At 52.8% G+C, this 21,868-nt stretch overlaps 1 protein-coding gene across 1 annotated transcript in view; it reads left to right on the top strand.

Moving 5' to 3' along the window:
* Positions 1-21,868, top strand: part of FBN3 (fibrillin 3) — a 287,866-nt gene that overhangs the window by 177,416 nt on the left and 88,582 nt on the right. The window contains exons 15-19 of the mRNA XM_084614426.1: positions 2,455-2,577; positions 3,350-3,625; positions 16,171-16,224; positions 20,839-20,964; positions 21,681-21,806. Of these exons, the coding sequence (XP_084470552.1) occupies positions 2,455-2,577; positions 3,350-3,625; positions 16,171-16,224; positions 20,839-20,964; positions 21,681-21,806 (705 nt within the window). The remainder of the gene's footprint in view (positions 1-2,454; positions 2,578-3,349; positions 3,626-16,170; positions 16,225-20,838; positions 20,965-21,680; positions 21,807-21,868) is intronic.

Raw genomic sequence — 21,868 nt, 5'->3', positions numbered from 1 at the left:
CCCATCCAGGACTAGCCAGCCCTGGCCTCCTTGCTGTGGGGCATGATTTGTACACAGCCCCATCATTAGCTCCTGCAGCTTGCCCTTGGTACCCGGCCTTTGGGTCCCACAGAGGAGGAATCTGCAAGAAATTTTAAACTTTCCTTAAAGAAATGGCTTCAACCCCTTCCGGTTGTGTATTAACCCTTAATACGTGAAGGGAATGAAAGCAGAGGCAGTGCTGTCGGCCTGAGGCAGCCTGCGGCGGTAGGTGGACATGAGGTGTGATAGCTGGATTTTCATCTCGGAGGGGTTAGCGCTGAAGCCCAACAAGGATCAGCTAAACATCAGCATTGCTAAAGATTTTGTTGTGGTAGAAATATCCAACTCACCTGTTTATCCTGCCTTCCCCAACTGCCCCCACCGCTCTAGGGGCCAAAAGGCTCATCTGCCTCTAGCCCCCCGGCAGCTAAACAAAGAGCAGAATAAACGCCATGCCTGGCAAGGGCTGGGGGGATGACTCTGTGGCTGAGGGAAGGGGGTGGGAACCTTCCTTTCCCAATTTCCTGCAGTCCTTGCTTTCCTGCCAGACTCAGGCCCCACTTGCCAAGGGGAGCCAGCGAAATCTTGCTTTTCCCACAGGGTTCCTCCAGAACAGGGAGGGTCACATTGTGCCTCAGAAAAATCCACCCTGTGCCTCCGAAGCTCCCATTCCCCTCCTTAAGAGGAAGGGCAGCCCAATGGGCAGGGCCCTGCCCTAGGATGCGGGAGTAATGGGTTCAAGTCACTCCTTGCCCACAGACCTGCTGTGTTGGGCCAGTTGCTCAGCTTCTGTGGGCCTCAGTGCCCCCCCACACACCCTGGGGAGAATAGCACTGCCCTGCTCCCCAGGCAGCTGGGAGGGCCAGTGCCTGGACCATTGTGATAGCCTACTATGGTGATGGGTGCTCAGAGGGTGTCCCAGCCCCGGGTTTCATTTAGTTGTTAGCAAAGAACCAAACCTTCCCATGGTTTGCGTACGAATAGTCCTTTGTGTAAGGTGCGGCTGGCTCAGTGAGTGGCCCCTCTCCCTTGGGTGCTGCTGGCTCAGCCAGTAGCCCCATCCCTTGGGTGCTGCTGGCTCAGTGGGTGGACTCTCTCCCTTGGGTGCTGCTGGCTCAGCTGGTAGCCCCGTCCCTTGGGTGCTGCTGGCTCCGTGGGTGGCCCCTCTCCCTTCGGTGCTGTTGGCTCAGCCGGTAGCCCCGTCCCTTGGGTGCTGCTGGCTCAGTGGGTGGACTCTCTCCCTTGGGTGCTACTGGCTCAGCTGGTAGCCCCGTCCCTTGGGTGCTGCTGGCTCCGTGGGTGGCCCCTCTCCCTTGGGTGCTGTTGGCTCAGCCGGTAGCCCCGTCCCTTGGGTGCTGCTGGCTCCGTGGGTGGCCCCTCTCCCTTGGGTGCTGTTGGCTCAGCTGGTAGCCCTGTCCCTTGGGTGCTGCTGGCTCTGTGGGTAGCCCCTCTCCCTTGGGTGCTGTTGGCTCAGTGTGTGGCCTCTCTCCCTTGGGTGCTGCTGGCTCAGCCGGTAGCCCCGTCCCTTGGGTGCTGCTGGCTCCGTGGGTGGCCCCTCTCCCTTGGGTGCTGTTGGCTCAGCCGGTAGCCCCATCCCTTGGGTGCTGCTGGCTCCGTGGGTGGCCCCTTTCCCTTGGGTGCTGTTGGCTCAGTGGGTGGCCTCTCTCCCTTGGGTGCTGCTGGCTCAGCCGGTAGCCCCGTCCCTTGGGTGCTGCTGGCTCCGTGGGTGGCCCCTCTCCCTTGGGTGCTGTTGGCTCAGCTGGTAGCCCCATCCCTTGGGTGCTGCTGGCTCCGTGGGTGGCCCCTTTCCCTTGGGTGCTGTTGGCTCAGTGGGTGGCCTCTCTCCCTTGGGTGCTGCTGGCTCAGCCGGTAGCCCCGTCCCTTGGGTGCTGCTGGCTCCGTGGGTGGCCCCTCTCCCTTGGGTGCTGTTGGCTCAGCATGCACTGCATTGTGCTGCCCCTCTTCTGTCACTGCACAAAGCCACCGGGGCTCTTGCTGCCCCTCCCCCAGTGGCAGCACAAATCCTCCCTCCAGCCCCACCCCTGCAGATGCGGGTCAGAGAGGCAGCACCTGGCTCTGCAGTGGGATTCGAAGGGGCTTTCTCTCGCTGTTGGCATGTGCGGAGCCCCGGCCCGGAGCGCTCTGCTTACGGAGGTCCCTGGGGGGGCCCAGCTCGGGGGCCAGGAGATGGCAGCACGCGTTGCGAAGTGATCGTGTGCCGGGGGACCGTGGCTCTGCCTGGCACTGCACTGGCAGACGTTCTCACTGTCCAGCCTGGGGGCCGCGCAGGCCCAGGGCTGCTCTGAACCCATCCGTAGTGCTGGGGCAAACCGCGATTGGCGCGTGCAGGGCCGGGCAGGGAACAGAAGGAGCCAAGCCCAGAAGCCCTGCTGCACCTTGCAGGCTCTGCTCATGCTTTTTGTCGTCCCCCAGACCACGATGAATGCGCCACGACCAACATGTGCCTCAATGGGATGTGTATTAATGAAGACGGCAGCTTCAAATGCATCTGTAAACCCGGCTTTGTGCTGGCTCCCAATGGGCGCTACTGTGTTGGTGCGTAGACTGCAGGGGTCGGTCCCTCCCCCGGTCCTGGTGTGCGCCGGGTGTCTCTGGGTGTCTGTGCAGCGGGAGTGAAGGGGGGCAGCGGGGGGAGTGGAGGGCCAGGCATGTGGCTCCATATACCTGTGGTACTGGCTGAATTTTCTGCTCTCCCACCAGGCTAAGCAGCAGAGCCAGGAGTGCCAGTCTGCTTGGGGGGAGGGAGTGGGCCTGCTCTCAGAGGGCTGGAGGGTGCCATGGTCGGGGAGCAAGCCTGCTCTCAGAGGACTGGAGGGTGCCATGGGATGGGGGAGGCTGCTCTCAGAGGGCTGGAGGGTGCCGTGGGATGGGGGAGGCTGCTCTCAGAGGGCTGGAGGGTGCCATGGTTGGGGAGCAAGCCTGCTCTCAGAGGGCTGGAGGGTGCATGGGGTGGAGGGGGCTGCTCTCAGAGGGCTGGAGGGTGCCCTGGGGATGGGGGAGGCTGCTCTCAGAGGGCTGGAGGATGCAGGGGGAGAAGGCAACACTCCGGTTTCACCCAGTAATTGGTTGAAGTGAAGGAGCCTCATGCTGAGCAGTTGGAGGGAGCTAGAGAACTGGGCACCCTGCTAGCCCCAGCCAGCCAGGGCGAGCCAAGGGCAAACTACATTGAGTGCTGCAGCCATGCGTGCTGGGGGCCCTTCCCTAAGCTACGGAGCCCCTGAGAGTCTCCCTGTTGGAGACTGAACCCCTTCCCTGCCTGTCCTGCCGCCAGTCAGTAGGTAACAGCCACTGTGTGCTTCCTTCTTAGACATTGACGAGTGCGAGACTCCTGGCATCTGCATGAACGGCTGGTGCATTAACACGGAGGGCTCCTTTCGCTGCGAGTGCCTGGGCGGCCTGGCTATCGGCGTGGACGGGCGGGTGTGCGTGGACACCCACATGCGCAGCACCTGCTATGGAGGCATTAAGAAGGGCACCTGTGCTCGCCCCTTCCCAGGAGCAGTCACCAAGTCCGAATGCTGCTGTGCTAACCCTGACCATGGCTTTGGAGAGCCCTGCCAGCCCTGCCCGGCCAAAAACTCGGGTGAGCGCCACGGCTGTGTGTTTGTGGAAATCCAAGGGGAACGTGCTCAGAGCTGCAGGATCCCTCTGGGGTGGACCAGCCCATCCAGCACAAGCATCACAAGTGTCCTGGAATGGCCACGGATGCTCTGCATCATGGGCTAGCTACACAGTGCTTCCCAAACGGGGCTCTCTAGAGCCCACGCTGCTCGTACAGGTGCTGAGTTTAACCTTTCCTCCAGGGCGCTCTGCCCTGAAGCCCTGCTCCCACACCACTTCCTCCCCCAAGGCCCCACCTGTGCCCTGCCTCTTCCCACCCCTGCTCCATCCCCTCCCCAAAGCTCCTTCTCCTCCCCCAGCCCCTCCCCGAGCTGTCGCTAGGCGTTCTGCGGGGGGGCTGCTGCACCCCTGGCTTGAAGCGGTTCCATCACATACAGGGTTTAGAGTTTGGATCAAAAGCTCTCAGCCCCCGACTGTACAAACTGTTCCAGCCCCCCTGCTGAGCACCCACTATTTTTTGCTGTGGGTGCTCCAGCCCCAGAGCACGCACGGAGTTGGCGCCTGTGGCTGCTGATCCATGGCTGGCCAGCTGCCCATACGGTGCTGGTTCCTCTGCTTCCAGCTGCCAAATCCTATAGGAAAAAGCTAAAACGCCTGTGACTCCCCAGTGTTCCTTGCGTGGAGGCGGTTGCTGCACTTGCCACAGGACTGTTATCAGAGAATTCGAGAATCTCAGGGTTAGAAGGGACCTCAGGAGGTATCTAGTCCCACCCCCTGCTCAAAGCGGGACCAATCCCCAACTAAATCATCCCAGCCAGGGCTTTCTCAAACTGGGCCGTAAAAACCTCCAAGGATGGAGATTCCACCACCTCCCTAGGTAACGCATTCCAGTGTTTCACCACCCTCCTAGTGAGAAAGTTTTTCCTAATATCCAACCTAAACCTCCCCCACTGCAACTTGAAACCATTACTCCTCGTTCTGTCATCTGCAACCACTGAGAACAGTCTAGATCCACCCTCTTTGGAACCCCCTTTCAGGTAGTTGAAAGCAGCTATCAAATCCCCCCTCATTCTTCTCTTCCACTAAACAATCCCAGTTCCCTCAGCCTCTCCTCATGAGTCATGTGTTCCAGTCCCCTAATCATTTTTGTTGCCCTCTGCTGGACTCTTTCCAATTTTTCGACATACTTCTTGTAGTGTGGGGCCCAAAACTGGACACAGTAGTCCAGATGAGGCCTCACCAATGTCGAATAAAGGGGAACGATCACGTCCCTTGATCTGCTGGCAATGCCCCTACTTATACATCCCAAAATGCCATTGGCCTTCTTGGCAACAAGGGCACACTGTTGACTCATATCCAGCTTCTTGTCCACTGTAACTCCTAGGTCTTTTTCTGCAGAACTGCTGCCGAGCCATTCAGTCCCTAGTCTGTAGCGGTGCATGGGATTCTTCCGTCCTCAGGACTCTGCACTTGTCCTTCTTGAACCTCATCAGATTTCTTTTGGCCCAATCCTCTCATTTTTCTAGGTCCCTCTGTATCCTATCCCTACCCTCCAGCGTATCTACCTCTCCTCTCAATTTAGTGTCATCTGCAAACTTGCTGAGGGGGCAATCCATGCCATCCTCCAGATCATTAATGATGATATTGAACAAAACCGGCCCCAGGACCGACCCATGGGGCACTCCACTTGATACCGGCTGCCAACTAGACATGGAGCCATTGATCACTACCCGCTGAGCCCGACAATCTAGCCAGCTTTCTATCCACCTTATAGTCCATTCATCCAGCCCATACTTCTTTAACTTGTTGGCAAGAATGCTGTGGGAGACTGTGTCAAAAGCTTTGCTAAAGTCAAGGAATAATATGTCCATCGCTTTCCCCTCATCCACAGAGCCAGTTATCTTGTCATAGAAGGCAATTAGATTAGTCAGGCATGACTTGCCCTTGGTGAATCCATGCTGACTGTTCCTGATCACTTTCCTCTCCTCTAAGTGCTTCAGAATTGATTCCTTGAGGACATGCTCCATGATTTTTCCAGGGACTGAGGTGAGGCTGACTGGCCTGTAGTTCCCCGGATCCTCCTTCTTCCCTTTTTTAAAGACGGTCACTACATTAGCCTTTTTCCAGTCGTCCGGGACTTCCCCCGATCGCCAGAAGTTTTCAAATGGCCAGTGGCTCTGCAATCGCATCCGCCAACTCCTTTAGCACTCTCAGATGCAGCGCATCCGGCCCCATGGACTTGTGCTCGTCCAGCTTTTCTAAATAGTCCCGAACCACTTCTTTCTCCACAGAGGGCTGGTCACCTCCTCACCATGCTGTGCTGCCCAGTGCAGTAGTCTGGGAGCTGACCTTGTTCTTGAAGGCAGAGGCAAAAAAAGCATTGAGTACATTCGCTTTTTCCACATCCTCTGTCACTAGGCTACCTCCCTCATTCAACACTTTCCTTGACTTTCTTCTTGTTGATAACATACCTGAAGAAACCCTTCTTGTTACTCTTAACATCTCTTGCTAGCTGCAACTCCAAGTGTGAAGTGGCCTTCCTGATTTCACTCCTGCATGCGTGAGCAATATTTTTATACTCTTCCCTGGTCATTTATCCAGTCTTCCACTTCTTGTAAGCTTCTTTTTTGTGTTTAAGATCAGCAAGGATTTCACTGTGAAGCCAAGCTGGTCGCCTGCCATATTTTCTATTCTTTCTACACATCGGGATGGTTTGTTCCTGTAACCTCAATAAGGATTCTTTAAAATACAGCCCGCTCTCCTGGACTCCTTTCCCCCTCATGTTATTCTCCCAGGGGATCCTGCCCATCAGTTCCCGGAGGGAGTCAAAGTCTGCTTTTCTGAAGTCCAGGTTCCGTATTCTGCTGCTCTCCTTTCTTCCTTAGCCTCACCGGTGCTACGTGAGGTGCTTAGGGGCCGTCTCACCATTGAGATGTGCAATGCTCTCGGAAGCGGTGGGGGGAGCACTGTGCTAGGCCATTTTTACATCTAATTCTAGTCGTTGCTGCTAACAGCTGCTGACATAAAAGTTGCAAAAGTGCTGCACAGGCTCATAAGTTACGGGCTCCTTTTGGCGGGACGTTTCCCATGCTGGCTCTCTGCCCAAAGGTGAGGGGTTTTGTGTGTCTGGAAAAGTTTGACCCAATTGCGCTCAGCCATTTTTGAGTTATTCAGAGTGAAATGACTAATACGTGCACTGGTGTGTTTTGTTCATGCAGATATCTGGAAATGGCTGGAACGCTCAGGTTCATGCCTGGGGGGGGGGGGTGTATTATTCCTCCCTGGGCTTCATTAGGCTTGAAAACCTGGGTTTGTGCTAACAAAGTGATGAGCACATGAAAGTACTGTGTGAAGCCTGCACAGTAAACAACAGCTCTTAAGCCTTCAGGGGCCCGATCCTGCAAGCAGTCAGCACATGGGGAACTTTTCTCACATAAGCAAAGATGTGCATGTGCATAAGGGACTGCAGGAGCAGGTCCAAGCATTCATGCAAGTCACTGGGGCTGCCTGTGCTGTCAGCAGGGACTGCGTGTACAGGTGCTTGCAGGCTAGAGTCCCACATAACCGTGGGCCTGGGTACTAGAAGTGATTCCTCCTGACTGCCAAGAGGCCCGTCGGTGCTGGTTAGGCAGCATGCTGGGGACTCTGGGTTGCTTTTACCTCATTTCTTCATCTTTTCTTTCTTTAAAGGGCCAGGGAAATGAAATGCCCAAATTCTCCCGAGTGTGATGTCACAGCTGGCCAGTCACACTCCCAGGGCAGGCAACTCCAAACAGCATTTGGCCACATTTGGATCTCAGAAGCTCCAGTGTTTCCTCAGCCATGTTGCACGTACGAAATAGTCTCGACTCTGTTTCCTTTGATAACACTGAACTTTCCTGGGTGACTGTTTGTTGTTTAAAGAGAGCAGACGTGCAGTGTAGGTATGTGAACACCCAAGAAACCCTCCCTTTGTCATTTCCTGGCTTGACGGTGCAGCCTTACTACCACTCTGAGGTCTCACAGTTCCATAGGTTCATAGAGTTGAAGGCCAGAAGGGACCATTAGATCATCTAGGCTGCCCTCCTACATAGCACAGGCCATTTCACCCAGTTACTCCAGTAGTGAGCCCAATAACTTGGGTTTGGCTAAGCAGACCTTCCAGAAAGGCCCCCAGCTTTGATCTGAAGACATCAAGAGATGGAGAATCCACCACTTCCCTTGGTTAATCACCCTCACTGTTAAAATGGGCCCAATTTCTATTCTGAATTTGTCTGGCTTCAGTTTCCAGGCATTGGTTCTTGTTCTGCCTTTCGCAGCTAGACTAAGCAGCTCTTTAGAACCGAGCATTTCTCCCTGGGATGGTGTTTAGGCACCGTAATTGAGTGACCTCTCAATCTTCTTTCTGATCAGCTAAACAGATCAAGTTCTTTAAATCTCCCACGGTCAGGCATTCTCTCCAGCCCTCAAATCATTTTGTGGCGCTTTTCTGAACCTTCTGCAATTTTGCAACATCCTTGTAGAAATGTGGATTCCAGAACTGGATGCAGTGTCCAGTATTGTCTCACCAATGCCATATACTGAGGTAAAATCACCTCCTTGCTCCTACTCACCACTCCCTTCTTTATACATCCAGGGATCACATCAGCCATTTTTGCCACAGCATCACACTGGGAGCTCGTGTCGAGCTGCTTGTCCACTCTAGTCCCTAATGCCTGTTCAGAGTCCCTGCTAAGCAGGACAAAGTCTCTCATTCTGTGGGTGTGACCTGCATTCCTTGTTCCTAGATGTCTGACCTTGCACTTGGTTGTGTTCAACTATATTTCATTTCAATGGGCCCAGCTTACCGCGTGATCCAGATAGCTCAGTAGGACAGCCATGTTTTCATCGTTATTTACCATCCGCACTTGTCAAGGTTCCTCCCCCACTCTGAACTCTAGGGTACAGATGTGGGGACCTGCATGAAAAACCTCCTAAGCTTATCTTTACCAGCTTAGGTCAAAATTTCCCCAAGGTACAAAATATTACCCCTTGGACAGGCCGCTACCACCACCAAACTAATACTGGTTACTGGGGAAGAGCTGTTTGGACGCGTCCTTCCCCCCAAAATACTTCCCAAAACCTTGCACCCCACTTCCTGGACAAGGTTTGGTAAAAAGCCTCACCAATTTGCCTAGGTGACTACAGACCCAGACCCTTGGATCTTAAGAACAATGAACAATCCTCCCAACACTTGCACTCCCCCTTTCCTGGGAAATGTTGGATAAAAAGCCTCACCAATTTGCCTAGGTGACTACAGACCCAGACCCTTGGATCTTAGAACAATGAAAAAGCATTCAGTGTTTTACAAGAAGACTTTTAATAAAAAATAGAAGTAAATAGAAATAAAGAAATCCCCCCTGTAAAATCAGGATGGTAGATATCTTACAGGGTAATTAGATTCAAAAACATAGAGAACCCCTCTAGGCAAAACCTTAAGTTACAAAAAAGATACACAGACAGAAATAGTTATTCTATTCAGCACAATTCTTTTCTCAGCCATTTAAAGAAATCATAATCTAACACATACCTAGCTAGATTACTTACTAAAAGTTCTAAGACTCCATTCCTGTTCTGTCCCCGGCCAAAACGACTACAGACAGACACACAAACCCTTTGTTTCTCTCCCTCCTCCCAGCTTTTGAAAGTATCTTGTCTCCTCATTGGTCATTTTGGTCAGGTGCCAGCGAGGTTACCTTTAGCTTCTTAACCCTTTACCGGTGAGAGGAGCTTTCCCCTGGCCAGGAGGGATTTCAAAGGGGTTTACCCTTCCCTTTATATTTATGACACGCCCCCCAAATCTCAGCTAGGGTGAAACACTGGCTGGGATTTCTTCCTGGAGCTCTAGGAAAACAGAGTTAATAAGACACATGCATCTCTAAATATACTACCAAGTACATAAAGACTAACAATATTTTCCACATCTCAAGGACGATTTTAACCAGTTGATTCTGGGAAACTTTCACGGGAGAGTGCATCAGCCACTTTGTTAGAAGCTCCTGAGATGTGTTGGATGTCGAAATCAAAATCTTGGAGAGCTAAACTCCACCGAAGAAGTTTTTTGTTAGTTTCTTTGACGGTGTGAAGCCACTTTAGGGCAGCATGGTCGGTTTGCAGGTGGAAACGCCGTCCCCAAACATATGGGCGTAGCTTTTCCAGAGCGTAGACAATGGCATAACATTCTTTTTCAGTGACTGACCAGTTGCTTTCCCTCTCAGACAGTTTTTTGCTGAGAAACACTACAGGGTGGAATTCTTGATCAGGTCCTTTCTGCATTAAAACTGCTCCCACACCACGCTCGGATGCATCTGTGGTTACTAGGAACGGTTTGTCAAAGTCTGGGGCCCTTAGTACAGGGTCAGACATGAGTGTCGCTTTAAGCTTGTTAAAGGCCTTCTGACACTTTCCGGTCCACTGAACAGCATTTGGCTGTTTCTTTTTGGTTAGGTCTGTCAGTGGGGCAGCGATTTGGCTGTAGTGCGGTACAAATCGTCTGTAATAACCGGCCAAGCCTAAGAAGGATTGAACCTGTTTCTTTGACCTTGGGACAGGCCACTTTTGGATAGCATCCACTTTGGCCTGTAGGGGGCTGATAGTTCCTTGACCCACCTGGTGTCCAAGGTAAGTCACTCTGTTTAGGCCTATTTGACACTTCTTAGCCTTAACAGTTAGTCCTGCCTCCCTTATGCGCTCAAGGACTTTTTGTAGATGTTCCAGGTGGTCTGCCCAGGAATCCGAAAATATGGCCACATCGTCAAGGTAGGCAACTGCATATTCTCCTAATCCCGCTAGGAGACCATCTACAAGTCTTTGGAAAGTGGCGGGTGCATTTCGCAGCCCGAAAGGGAGTACATTAAATTCATACAGCCCGAGATGTGTGATGAAGGCTGACCTTTCCTTGGCAGATTCATCTAGCGGTACCTGCCAGTACCCCTTGGTTAAGTCCAAGGTAGAGATGAACTGGGCCCGTCCCAGTTTCTCTAATAGTTCATCAGTGCGTGGCATTGGATAGTTGTCTGGGCGAGTTACAGCATTTAGCTTACGGTAGTCCACGCAAAAACGTATTTCCCCATCTGGTTTGGGAACTAGAACCACTGGAGATGCCCATGCACTTTCAGAGGGGCGGATTACACCCATCTGTAACATATCCTGGATCTCCCGTTCTATAGCAGTTTTAGCTTGAGGAGACACCCGGTAAGGTTGGACCCTAATTGGGTGAGCATTACCTGTGTCAATGGAGTGGTATGCCCGTTCAGTCAGTCCTGGGGTGGCTGAGAACGTTGGCGCGTAGCTAGTGCACAGCTCCTGGATCTGCTGTCGCTGCATACGCCCAAGGGTCATGGAGAGGTTCACCTCTTCCACACCACCAGCACATTTCCCTTCGTAGTAGACACCTTCAGGCCACTCAGCGTCGTCTCCTCCCTGGGCTGTAAACTGACAAACCTTTAATTCTCTGGAATAAAAGGGCTTTAGAGAATTAATATGATACACCTTAGGCTTTCGGTTGGAGGTGGGGAATGCTATGAGATAATTAACAGCTCCCAGGCGCTCCTGGACCACGAATGGCCCTTCCCACGATGCTTCCATTTTATGGGCCTGGAGCGCCTTTAAGACCATGACCTGGTCTCCTACTTTGAAGGAACGCTCTCTGGCATGTTTATCATACCAGGCTTTTTGCTCTTTTTGAGCATCCTGTAAGTTTTCTCTAGCAAGGGCTAAAGAGGTTCGGAGGGTGTTTTGTAGGTTGGTTACAAAGTCCAGAATGTTAGTTCCTGGAGAAGGTGTAAATCCCTCCCATTGCTGCTTCACCAACTGCAATGGCCCCTTAACCTCACGGCCATATACAAGTTCAAATGGAGAAAACCCTAAACTGGGATGTGGTACAGCTCTGTAGGCAAAGAGCAACTGCTGCAATACTAGGTCCCAATCATTGGAGTGCTCATTTACGAATTTACGTATCATGGCCCCCAAAGTTCCATTAAACTTCTCCACCATGCCATTTGTTTGATGATGGTAAGGAGTGGCAACCAAGTGATTTACCCCATGAGCTTCCCAAAGGTTTTTCATAGTTCCTGCCAGGAAATTAGTCCCTGCATCTGTGAGGATGTCGGAGGGCCAACCTACCCTGGCAAAAATGTCTGCTAGTGCCTGGCACACACTTTTAGCCCTGGTGTTGCTTAGAGCTACTGCTTCCGGCCATCGGGTGGCAAAATCCATGAAAGTCAGTATGTACTGCTTTCCTCTGGGTGTCTTTTTCGGAAAAGGACCCAGAATATCCACAGCTACTCGCTGAAATGGAACTTCAATGATGGGGAGTGGCTGGAGAGGAGCTTTGACCTGGTCTTGGGGTTTTCCCACTCTTTGGCACACCTCACAAGACTGGACATAGGTAGAAACATCCTTGCCCATTCCCTCCCAGTGGAATGACCCCCCCAAACGGTCTTTGGTCCTGTTCACCCCAGCATGGCCACTAGGGTGATCATGGGCTAAGCTCAAGAGCTTGGCCCGGTATTTAGTTGGAACTACCAACTGTCTCTGAGGATGCCAGTCTTCCTGGTGTCCCCCAGAAAGAGTTTCCTTGTATAAAAGTCCTCTTTCTACAACAAACCTGGATCGATTAGAAGAGCTGAGAGGCGGTGGGTTGCTCCGTGCCGCCGTCCAAGCTCTCTGGAGGCTTTCATCTGCTTCCTGTTCGGTCTGGAACTGTTCCCTTGATGCTGGAGACATCAGTTCCTCATTGGATTGGGGACATAGGCTTGGTCCCTCTGGAAGCGATATAGGGGATGGAGCTGTTTCTGTTGACTGTGAACCGCTCTCCGCTGGTGCACTATGTTGGGATTCAGGCTCCGGCTGAGCCTCTTGTGTAGGGTTATCGGCTGCTGCCAGTTCAGGTTCGGTGGGGCCCTCTGGTGTTGAGGTTGCAAGTACTGGATTCAGTGCTGGCACGGGGTCTGGTGTTGGTTGTTTGGCTGGTTCCGGTTCTGGGACTGGTTCCGTCTGGGTCTCTGGGACTGGATCCACTACTGCTGTTGCAGACATTGGCCTGGGGTCCAGGTCCATCACCTCTGACTGGGTCCTGATAGAAGTTTCCGGAACAGAGCTAGGCCTCACGGCTTGTTTAGCCTGGTTGCGGGTGACCATTCCCACCCTCTTGGCCTGCTTCACATGATTGGCCAAGTCTTCCCCCAACAGCATGGGGATGGGATAATCATCATAGACTGCAAAAGTCCACATTCCTGACCAGCCCTTGTACTGGACAGGCAACTTGGCTGTAGGCAAATTGAAAGAGTTGGACTTGAAGGGTTGAATCGTCACTTGGATCTCTGGGTTGATTAAATTGGGGTCCACTAAGGAAGCATGGATAGCTGACACTTGTGCTCCGGTGTCCCTCCACGCGGTGACCTTCTTCCCACCCACACTCACAGTTTCCCTCCGCTCCAAGGGTATCTGGGAGGTATCTGGGCCTGTGGACCTCTGGTGTGATTCCGGTGCAATGAACTGTAACCTGTTGGGGTTCTTGGGGCAGTTGGCCTTTACATGCCCCAGCTCGTTACATTTAAAACATCGTCCAGCTGACGGGTCACCGGGGCGAGGTGGGTTGCTGGAGAACGGGGTGGTGGGACGATAAGGGGTCTGGAGGGTTCTTTGGGAGGTAGGTGGGGCTTTGGGCGGCCCCCGGTAATAGGGTGTGGTCTGGGGTGGTCCCTTCTGGTCTCCGCTCCAACTGCGACCAGTTTTCTTCTTCTCTGCCACCTCCACCCATCTGGCTCCAATCTCTCCTGCCTCAATTACAGTTTTGGGTTTCCCATCTAGGATGTATCTTTCTATTTCCTCAGGAACACCCTCTAAGAATTGTTCCATTTGCATTAGGAAGGGCAAATTTACTGGAGATTCAACACTTGCTCCTGATATCCAGGCATCCCAATGTTTTACAATGTGGTAGGCATGTCGGGTAAATGACATGTCTGGTTTCCACCTTAGGGCTCTGAACCTCCGACGAGACTGCTCGGGTGTTATCCCCATTCTGACTCTCGCCTTGGATTTAAACAGTTCATACTTGTTCATGTGTTCTTTAGGCATTTCAGCTGCCACCTCAGCTAAGGGTCCACTGAGCTGCGGCCTCAGCTCTACCATGTATTGGTCAGTAGAGATGTTGTACCCAAGGCAGGCCCTTTCGAAGTTTTCTAAGAAGGCCTCAGTATCATCACCTGCCTTGTAGGTGGGGAACTTTCTGGGATGGGAAGTGGTACCTGGAGAAGGATTGCTAGGGTTTGTTGGTATATTCTGCTGGGCCTTTATCCTCTCCATCTCCTCCACATGCTTCCTTGCCTCCATTTCCCTCTTGTGGGCAGCCTCCTGTACCTCCTTCTCCAGCCGCATGAGTTCTATCTGTCTTTCATGTTCCCTTTGTTTTTCCTCAGCCTGAAATTTGGCTAATTCCAGCTGTAGTCGAGCTGAGGATTTGGCCATTCTAACCTCTCTGTTTTTAACTAACTTTACACCCGAGGTTTAGAAATAAACAAACAAAACTTGGCTGTAAACTTTTGCTGTGCTGGAATAGAGTACCTATTCTCTGATAGTGATTGTCAGCCTACAGAAAAAGACAATTCCCTTGTCTCTGCTCTGGGCCCAAATTAAAGCAAAAAACCTCCAACTACTTGGAAAACTGCTTACCCAGCCCAAAGAAAAAAAAAAATTTCTTTTCAAACCTGTGCTCCTTGTAAAACAAAAAAAAAAAAATCAAAATCCTAAAAAAAAACCCTGCCACTTTTGTCTCCAGGCAAATGGGTAGAGCACACACCCCCTATTTACTTTTAGGAAGAAAAGAAAAAAAAAAAACCTCTGGGTTGGAAGACTGTGAATTTCCCTGCAGGAGTTAAGTACCCTGCCTCCAGGCAAGAAAACCTGCAATTCACAAGATAATCCCCTTTTGTCTCTGCTTGGCCACAAAGCAGAGAGAAACCAAGCTGCTTTCAGTTTCAAAGCTGCCTTCTGGACTTCCTAAAAATTCCTTTTTAAAATCTGTATTTCTAGTTCAAAAAATCTCAACTGGATCTCAAAATGATTTCAGGTTAATCCCACCACTGTGCCACCATGTCAAGGTTCCTCCCCCACTCTGAACTCTAGGGTACAGATGTGGGGACCTGCATGAAAAACCTCCTAAGCTTATCTTTACCAGCTTAGGTCAAAACTTCCCCAAGGTACAAAATATTCCACCCGTCGTCCTTGGATTGGCTGCTACCACCACCAAACTAATACTGGTTACTGGGGAAGAGCTGTTTGGACGTGTCTTTCCCCCCAAAATACTTCCCAAAACCTTGCACCCCACTTCCTGGACAAGGTTTGGTAAAAAGCCTCACCAATTTGCCTAGGTGACTACAGACCCAGACCCTTGGATCTTAAGAACAATGAACAATCCTCCCAACACTTGCACCCCCCCTTTCCTGGGAAATGTTGGATAAAAAGCCTCACCAATTTGCATAGGTGACCACAGACCCAAATCCTAGGATCTGAGAACAATGAAAAAGCATTCAGTTTTCTTACAAGAAGACTTTTAATAAAAATAGAAGTAAATAGAAATAAAGAAATCCCCCCTGTAAAATCAGGATGGTAGATATCTTACAGGGTAATTAGATTCAAAAACATAGAGAACCCCTCTAGGCAAAACCTTAAGTTACAAAAAAGATACACAGACAGAAATAGTTATTCTATTCAGCACAATTCTTTTCTCAGCCATTTAAAGAAATCATAATCTAACACATACCTAGCTAGATTACTTACTAAAAGTTCTAAGACTCCATTCCTGTTCTGTCCCCGGCCAAAACGACTACAGACAGACACACAAACCCTTTGTTTCTCTCCCTCCTCCCAGCTTTTGAAAGTATCTTGTCTCCTCATTGGTCATTTTGGTCAGGTGCCAGCGAGGTTACCTTTAGCTTCTTAACCCTTTACCGGTGAGAGGAGCTTTCCCCTGGCCAGGAGGGATTTCAAAGGGGTTTACCCTTCCCTTTATATTTATGACAGCACTATTGTGGCATCTGCAAATGTTATCAGCAGGGAGTTTACATTTACTTCCAGATAGTTGACGAAAATGTTGAAAAGCATCGGGCCTAGCATCAATCCCTGTAGAGCCCCACTGGAAACAGCCCCATTCCACGATGAGTCACCACTGACAACTACTTTTGGAGATCTGTCAGTCAGCTAGTTCTTAATCCATTGAACACGTGCTCAGCTGATATTGTGTAGTGCACTAGGTTAGATTCTTGTATGGAATGCATTTCGGCAGGTGATCCTGCAATGCTGAACTGGTGATGGGGACCCTTCCCCTGTTGCACTCAAAAGTAATTGCAATATTAAAGAGTTGTATTTTAAAAATGTATAATCCATTATTACAGACAGCCAGCGTTCTGCAGGCTCATGATGTGATACTACAGCAAATAATAATAATCATCATCATTGAAACGGTTCTGTTCGGTTTTGAAATGATCTCGTTTTGTTAATACTGTACAGACGAGCAAATGAATCTAACTGTCAAACTTCTCTCCACAGCCGAATTCCAGGCACTCTGCAGCAGCGGCATAGGAATAACAGCTGATGGCAGAGGTAAGGGCTTCCCCAAGCACCATATTATAGGGAAAGGAGGACTTGGGGCACCGTAGAGACTAACAAATTGTTTACTCTCTAAGGTGCCACAGTTCTCCTTTTCTTTTTGCAGATACAGACTAACACAGCTGCTATTCTGAAACCTGTCATATTATAAGGAGTTGCCCATAATTAAGGTTGCCTAACACTTCCCATTGTAAGCCCCTGCTTTCAGTTGCTTATAACGAAGTGTGTGTGCATTTACATGAGTGTGTGGCCATGCGTGTGGGTTGGGTAACTATGTATATGTGCACAGTGACCCAGCTAAGCTAAGCTAGCTGTGAGGAGAGGCAGGGGCAAAAGGATCATTTAAATGTTTAGAACTTTATAAGGGAAAACCCAAAGATTGTATCAAGAGCATAAATAACATAGAACATTACCAAGTACTTACTACGTATAGGTTTCAGAGTAACAGCCGTGTTAGTCTGTATTTGCAAAAAGAAAAGGAGGACTTGTGGCACCTTAGAGACTAACTAAATTTATTTGAGCATGAGCTTTCGTGAGCTACAGCTGTATAAATAAATTGGTTAGTCTCTAAGGTGCCACAAGTCCTCCTTTTCTTTTTACTACGTATACTAATTACTTGTAGGTTATCAACACATGAACATTGGTTACTCTTCCTAACTCTGTGCAGTGTGCATTGTGGTTAACGTGAACATAAGAGATGAGTAAACAATCTACTGTGTCACTTCGGAGAAGACCCGACTTTTCCTCTCCTTGGCTCTAAGTCCAGTGCTGCTCTCACTGGCCTGTTCTTTGCTTCCCTTTGGCCGGAAGTGCTCCTTTGATTCGCTTTTCCTGCAGCTGTACCTCTTTTCACTGAGTTTATCCACAGGCGGGTTTCTTCACCAACTGGGCCCTCCCTTCTCCATTGAGCACCTTTGAACTGTATTCCTTCACTAGCTGTTAAATCAGCTGATCATGTACTGTAGGTCCTTTGTGGGTGGGCTTCTCATTTACTGTTTCCAGGATCTGTTTTCCTGTAAAACTGCTTTTTGATCAATTCCCTTTTTCACCAATCAGATTTCCTTTCAGTTGTTTCCCTTGAGACTCTCTCTGTGGATTTGATTTCCCTCTACTTCCCTTCTCTAGCACATACCCCCAGCTATTTGTTTCTGCTTCTCCTGACTTGAAACCCGTCCTCTTTTCCTTCTTTCCTCCCTCTCACTTTCCAGTCCCCTGTTGTTATTCTCCTGTTCTTCTATTTTATCCCCTCCCCTCTGATCCCAGCTCCAGTTCTCCAGTGGCTCAGCATCTAGATTCTTCTGCTTCCCCCCTTCTTCTCTAGCAGCTTCTTCCAACTTCCCCCTTCAGGCAGATCCTGAGCTGCCTCCCAGTTCGAGCGTCCCTCTCACTGGCTGTCTCTCGCTCCAGGACAGCTCCAGCAGGTGCTAATGCCAGGGTCAGGGTTACTACATGTATGCGCATGAGCCTGTGTGGGAGGAGGCGTGTCCTCACGCACATGTGTGTATGAGTGAGCATGGGTTTGGTTTTCATGTGGGAGTGTGGATGTGAGAGTGAGCATTTGTGTGTGCATGCGTGTGAGTGTGTCTGTACCTAGTGAGAGTGGATACGTCTCTGCATGCCTCTGATTCTGCCTTAAAAGCCAGCAACTTAATGTTAGACAAACTTCTCCAGGTCAGCTCCAGACCCTGTGCTGTGTACTGAACTACCCGGCTGGTTCTTGGCACCCTGGTGCAGGCTGCGTGTCTGGGGCTGCAGAGTGTTGCTTTGTGCCCTGCTTCGACACGAATTCAGAGTGTGTCCGAGCGCATCCTCTCCCCTGTCCCTGCCATGCTCTGGCCAGTTCCCGGCTCATGAACGTGCAGTGTTTGCAGCCTCCCGGAGAGAACAGAGCCGATGGGAGCATGCTGGGGCATTTGGGGCATGATGCCAAGGGGCGGCTTTGGAGTAGACAGCTGGCAGGTCAGGCGGCAGGCAGCATGCTGCCAGCACTCAGCAGTGTTCAGATCCGCAGGAAGAGAGCAACACAGCCAGACAGCTCTGGCCTTTCCAAGTCTGCTGAATGGGAAGGAGCCAGAGGCAAACCCTGGAGGCCTCTGCTTCTTTAAGGGCACTGTGTCTTGGTGCAGCACTGCCCAGGCTGCAGGTCAGGTGCCCGTTAGCCAGGAGCTAGGATCTGATATGCCCCTGAGCACAGAGTCACTGCCAATGTGGGCCAAGAACTCTGCCACACTGCAGTAGGGGAGTCAATTTCAGGGCGGGAGTTCGCCCAGCTGTACAGAGACACAGAGACTAGCAGGGCTGGCATGGCTATGGGGCTGCACCGCCTTGCACCTGCCCAGTACGGCAAGGCTGGAGTCACTGCTGCCTGGCCCTCGGTCCGCCGGAGCCTGCATTGGGCCCCCAAGGCAGGGGATTCTCTTCGCAGTGGAAGAGTTGCCTTGGCTGAGTGCTGAAGCTTTGCTCCTAATGTGTGGAGGGGTGCACTTTAGAGCCGCAGCAGGAGCTGCTGTCTGCCAGGCTGAGGAGGTGTCTGCTCCTGGGCGTTGCCTAGCCCAGGGCACTTCTTTGGTCAGACACATGCTCCCAGGTGGGCATGCTGAAAAACCTTCCCCAGGATGGCAAGCAGCCAGCTCTGCAGCTGATTAACAGGCCATGTGGGCACTGATTGCAGCTATGGGCCACGCTCCTGCATGGCAGGCTTGGTGCAGGCTTTACACACTCCAGAAAGTTCCTGGAACTCAAGCCTAGGATGCTGTGCCCCAGCTGCCAGCCTCCTGGGCGTGACCATGGGTCAAAGACCAACCCACTTTGCCATGCAGCCAGCCCAGGGCTCTGACCCTAGCCTGCTGCTCAGTCTGGCCTGGCACTGGGCCCTGAGCCCTGCCCATTGCTCCATGTAGCTGGCCTGGGGCTCTAAACCCAGCCCGCTGCACCTTGCAGACAGTCCAAGCCCCTGAGCTCAGCCCACTGCACCGTTCGGCCTGGCACTGAGCCTTGAGTCCAGCCCACTGTGCCATGCGGCCTAGCACTGAGCCCTAAGCCCAGCCCGCTGCACTGTGTAGCCTGGCACTGAGCCCTGAGCCCAGTCCACTGCACTGTGTGGCCTGGCACTGAGCCTTGAGTCCAACCCGCTGCACCGTCCAGCCAGTACAGAGCCCTGAATCCACCTCACAGTCCTGTGGAACAGAGCCATCCATTTGGGGCAGGTTTGTTCCAGGCACTGGAAGTTCCCAGGGGTTTTTAGGCTGCGACTTGTCCCACCCTGCTAGCCAGCCCCCTCCAGCTCTTCGCCCTCTGCCAGACATGCACAGCCCTCCTGCACACCACTGCCAGGACTGCGGGGCCCCCCCACACCTGCCAGGGCACATGGGCTGCAGCTCAGACAGCTCTTGATGGCAACAATAGGAAAAAGAAATTGACTTTGGCCTGTCCCCTTCCTGTGAGCTCAGTGCGTGGCCAGCCGGGTGGGCGAGTTCAGTTCAGCAGGGAGAGTGCAGTGGGCATGCGGGTGCTACCTGGGGGCCATTCCTTGCCCCTGCTTCTAGCCCAGCTGCCCTGAGACTGCTCTCCACGACACCTGGGTGGCACCCTGCCAACCCAGTGGCTTCTCCTACCTCCTTGCCAGCCCCTGGCCTCAGCAGGCAGTGCTGCCTTGGGTGTAGTGGAGGGCATGTGCAGATTCCCTGCGGTGGCTCCTGCCCTCAGCATGCTGGCACGGCGCCCGGCTCACACCTCCTTCGGTGTTCCTGGGCGGGGGGATGTGTAGACTGCCAATGGCAGGCGGGGATGGCTGGCGCTCAGCTGGACCTGCTGTCAGGCTGCACTGGCTCTGTGCACCGGGCTGAGTCTCCCACCTCCTAAGGCAGCTCCCTGGTCTCATGCCCAGCACTGCCCCCTGTGAATCACACGCCTGCTGCCTGCCTGGGCTTGGCACGCCACATGGTCGGTGGGAGAGACCCCAGGCCAGTGGAAGGGTGTTTCCTTCCCCCCGCTCTGGGGTGCTGCAGGGCATCGATGCCAGAGTCTTCTGAGAATCCAACTTTTAATCAAAGGAGCAAACGGCTCCTCGGATGGGGGCTGTTATTCCCCTTGCAATAGCTCTGCTCCCGCACTGACGGGGCAGCGGACGGACATGGACAGAGGTCACACTGACTCAGTGCACGGCTCGGGGCGTTCTCGTGGGCGCTCCCCAGGCAGGAGGAACTGCACTCCGCCCATAGGGCTAGGGGGCTTTGTGGCCCCCACTAGCCCTGTGTCCCCAGTGTGTGCTCTGCACCAGACTCACTCCCATGGAGGTAGCTGCATTTCCGTGCCACGGGGAAGGTTTCTGCCGGCCAGGAATCACACTGCTGAGTGCTGGGTAGAAGCCCTTGCAGCTCTGAACCCTGGAGACTCCTCTAGGGGCAGGGCTGGGGGGCAGAACCATGCTGCACTCCCAGCACTGGCCATGCACTCTGCTGGGTGGGGGGAGGCGAGGGAGTGTCAGCAGAGGGGTAGTTAGGAGGGGCCTGCGGGCAGCAGCGGGTGCAGCGTTGGAGGCTGGGGAACATTCGGGAGTCAGCCGCTGTTCCTGCTCCATCGTTCTGTGTGGCTCCTTCCCCTGCACAGATATCAATGAGTGCGCCCTCAACCCGGACATCTGCCCCAACGGCATGTGTGAGAACCTGCGCGGGAGTTACCGCTGCATCTGCAACCTGGGCTACGAGTCAGATCCCACGGGCAAGAACTGCGTGGGTGAGTTCCGGCCGGGCAGCGGGCAGTGTGGGCAGCCTCTGGCTGGAGGCCCAGGCTGTGCTCAGAGCATGGCAGGTGGCTGGCTGGGGGCAGCTATGCAGGCCAGTCGTAGGCCAGAACTGACAGGCCAGGAGGCTGGGCACTTGGCGGCCGGGTTCTGCACTGAGCCCGGGCAGTGGGGCGGAGGGTTATGGCAGGAGCTGAAGCCCCAGAATGCAGAGTTCTCTGCTGGGGATGGTCCCCTGGCACTGGGTATAGCCCGCATGAACGCAGCTGCAGAGCAGTATTTTTGCCAGTTAATACAGTCCCCAAATGCTTGGTGCCCTAGTGCCCTATCAAGGTAGGGGTGTAAAGCATTGAACTGTGGTGGGCACCGGAGGGGGAGCCCAGGCAAGCCAGGGCCTGGGGACAGTGACTGCAAAGGAAACAGAGCTCCAGCCAGCCACACTCAGCCCTGCGGTAAGTCCCTTGGCCGAGGGGAGAAATCGCCGACTGCTGCCCTGCAGCTCTGCCCCATCCTGCTGCAAGGCCTCCCACTCTGTCTCTCAGGGAAGCAAACGGGGCAGCTTTCCCCATCCCCTTTCAGGCGGCGCCTGTAAGCTTATGCAGGAGCCCCTCGGGCTGGGCGGGCGGACCCCTGGGAGCTCTTTCCAGCCCTTGCTGCTGGGGAGACCTGGGCGTTGTCACACACTAGCCTTGCCTGTCTCTGCCCACAGATGTTGACGAGTGCGCCGTCAATCGTTTGCTCTGTGACAACGGTCTGTGCCGCAACACGCCTGGCAGCTACACGTGCACCTGCCCCAAGGGCTTTGTCTTCAGGACGGAGACAGACACCTGTGAAGGTAACGTCTCCTCGGGCCCCACTGGCTGAGCCGGAGCACTGCTACCTTTGCTCCCAGGAGAA

Source organism: Lepidochelys olivacea, assembly GCF_965140295.1.
Source record: "Lepidochelys olivacea isolate rLepOli2 genome assembly, chromosome: 25".
Lineage (NCBI taxonomy): Eukaryota > Metazoa > Chordata > Testudines > Cheloniidae > Lepidochelys > Lepidochelys olivacea.
The sequence above is the reverse complement of the archived record's forward strand: the minus strand, read 5'-3'. Positions and strand labels throughout refer to the sequence as shown.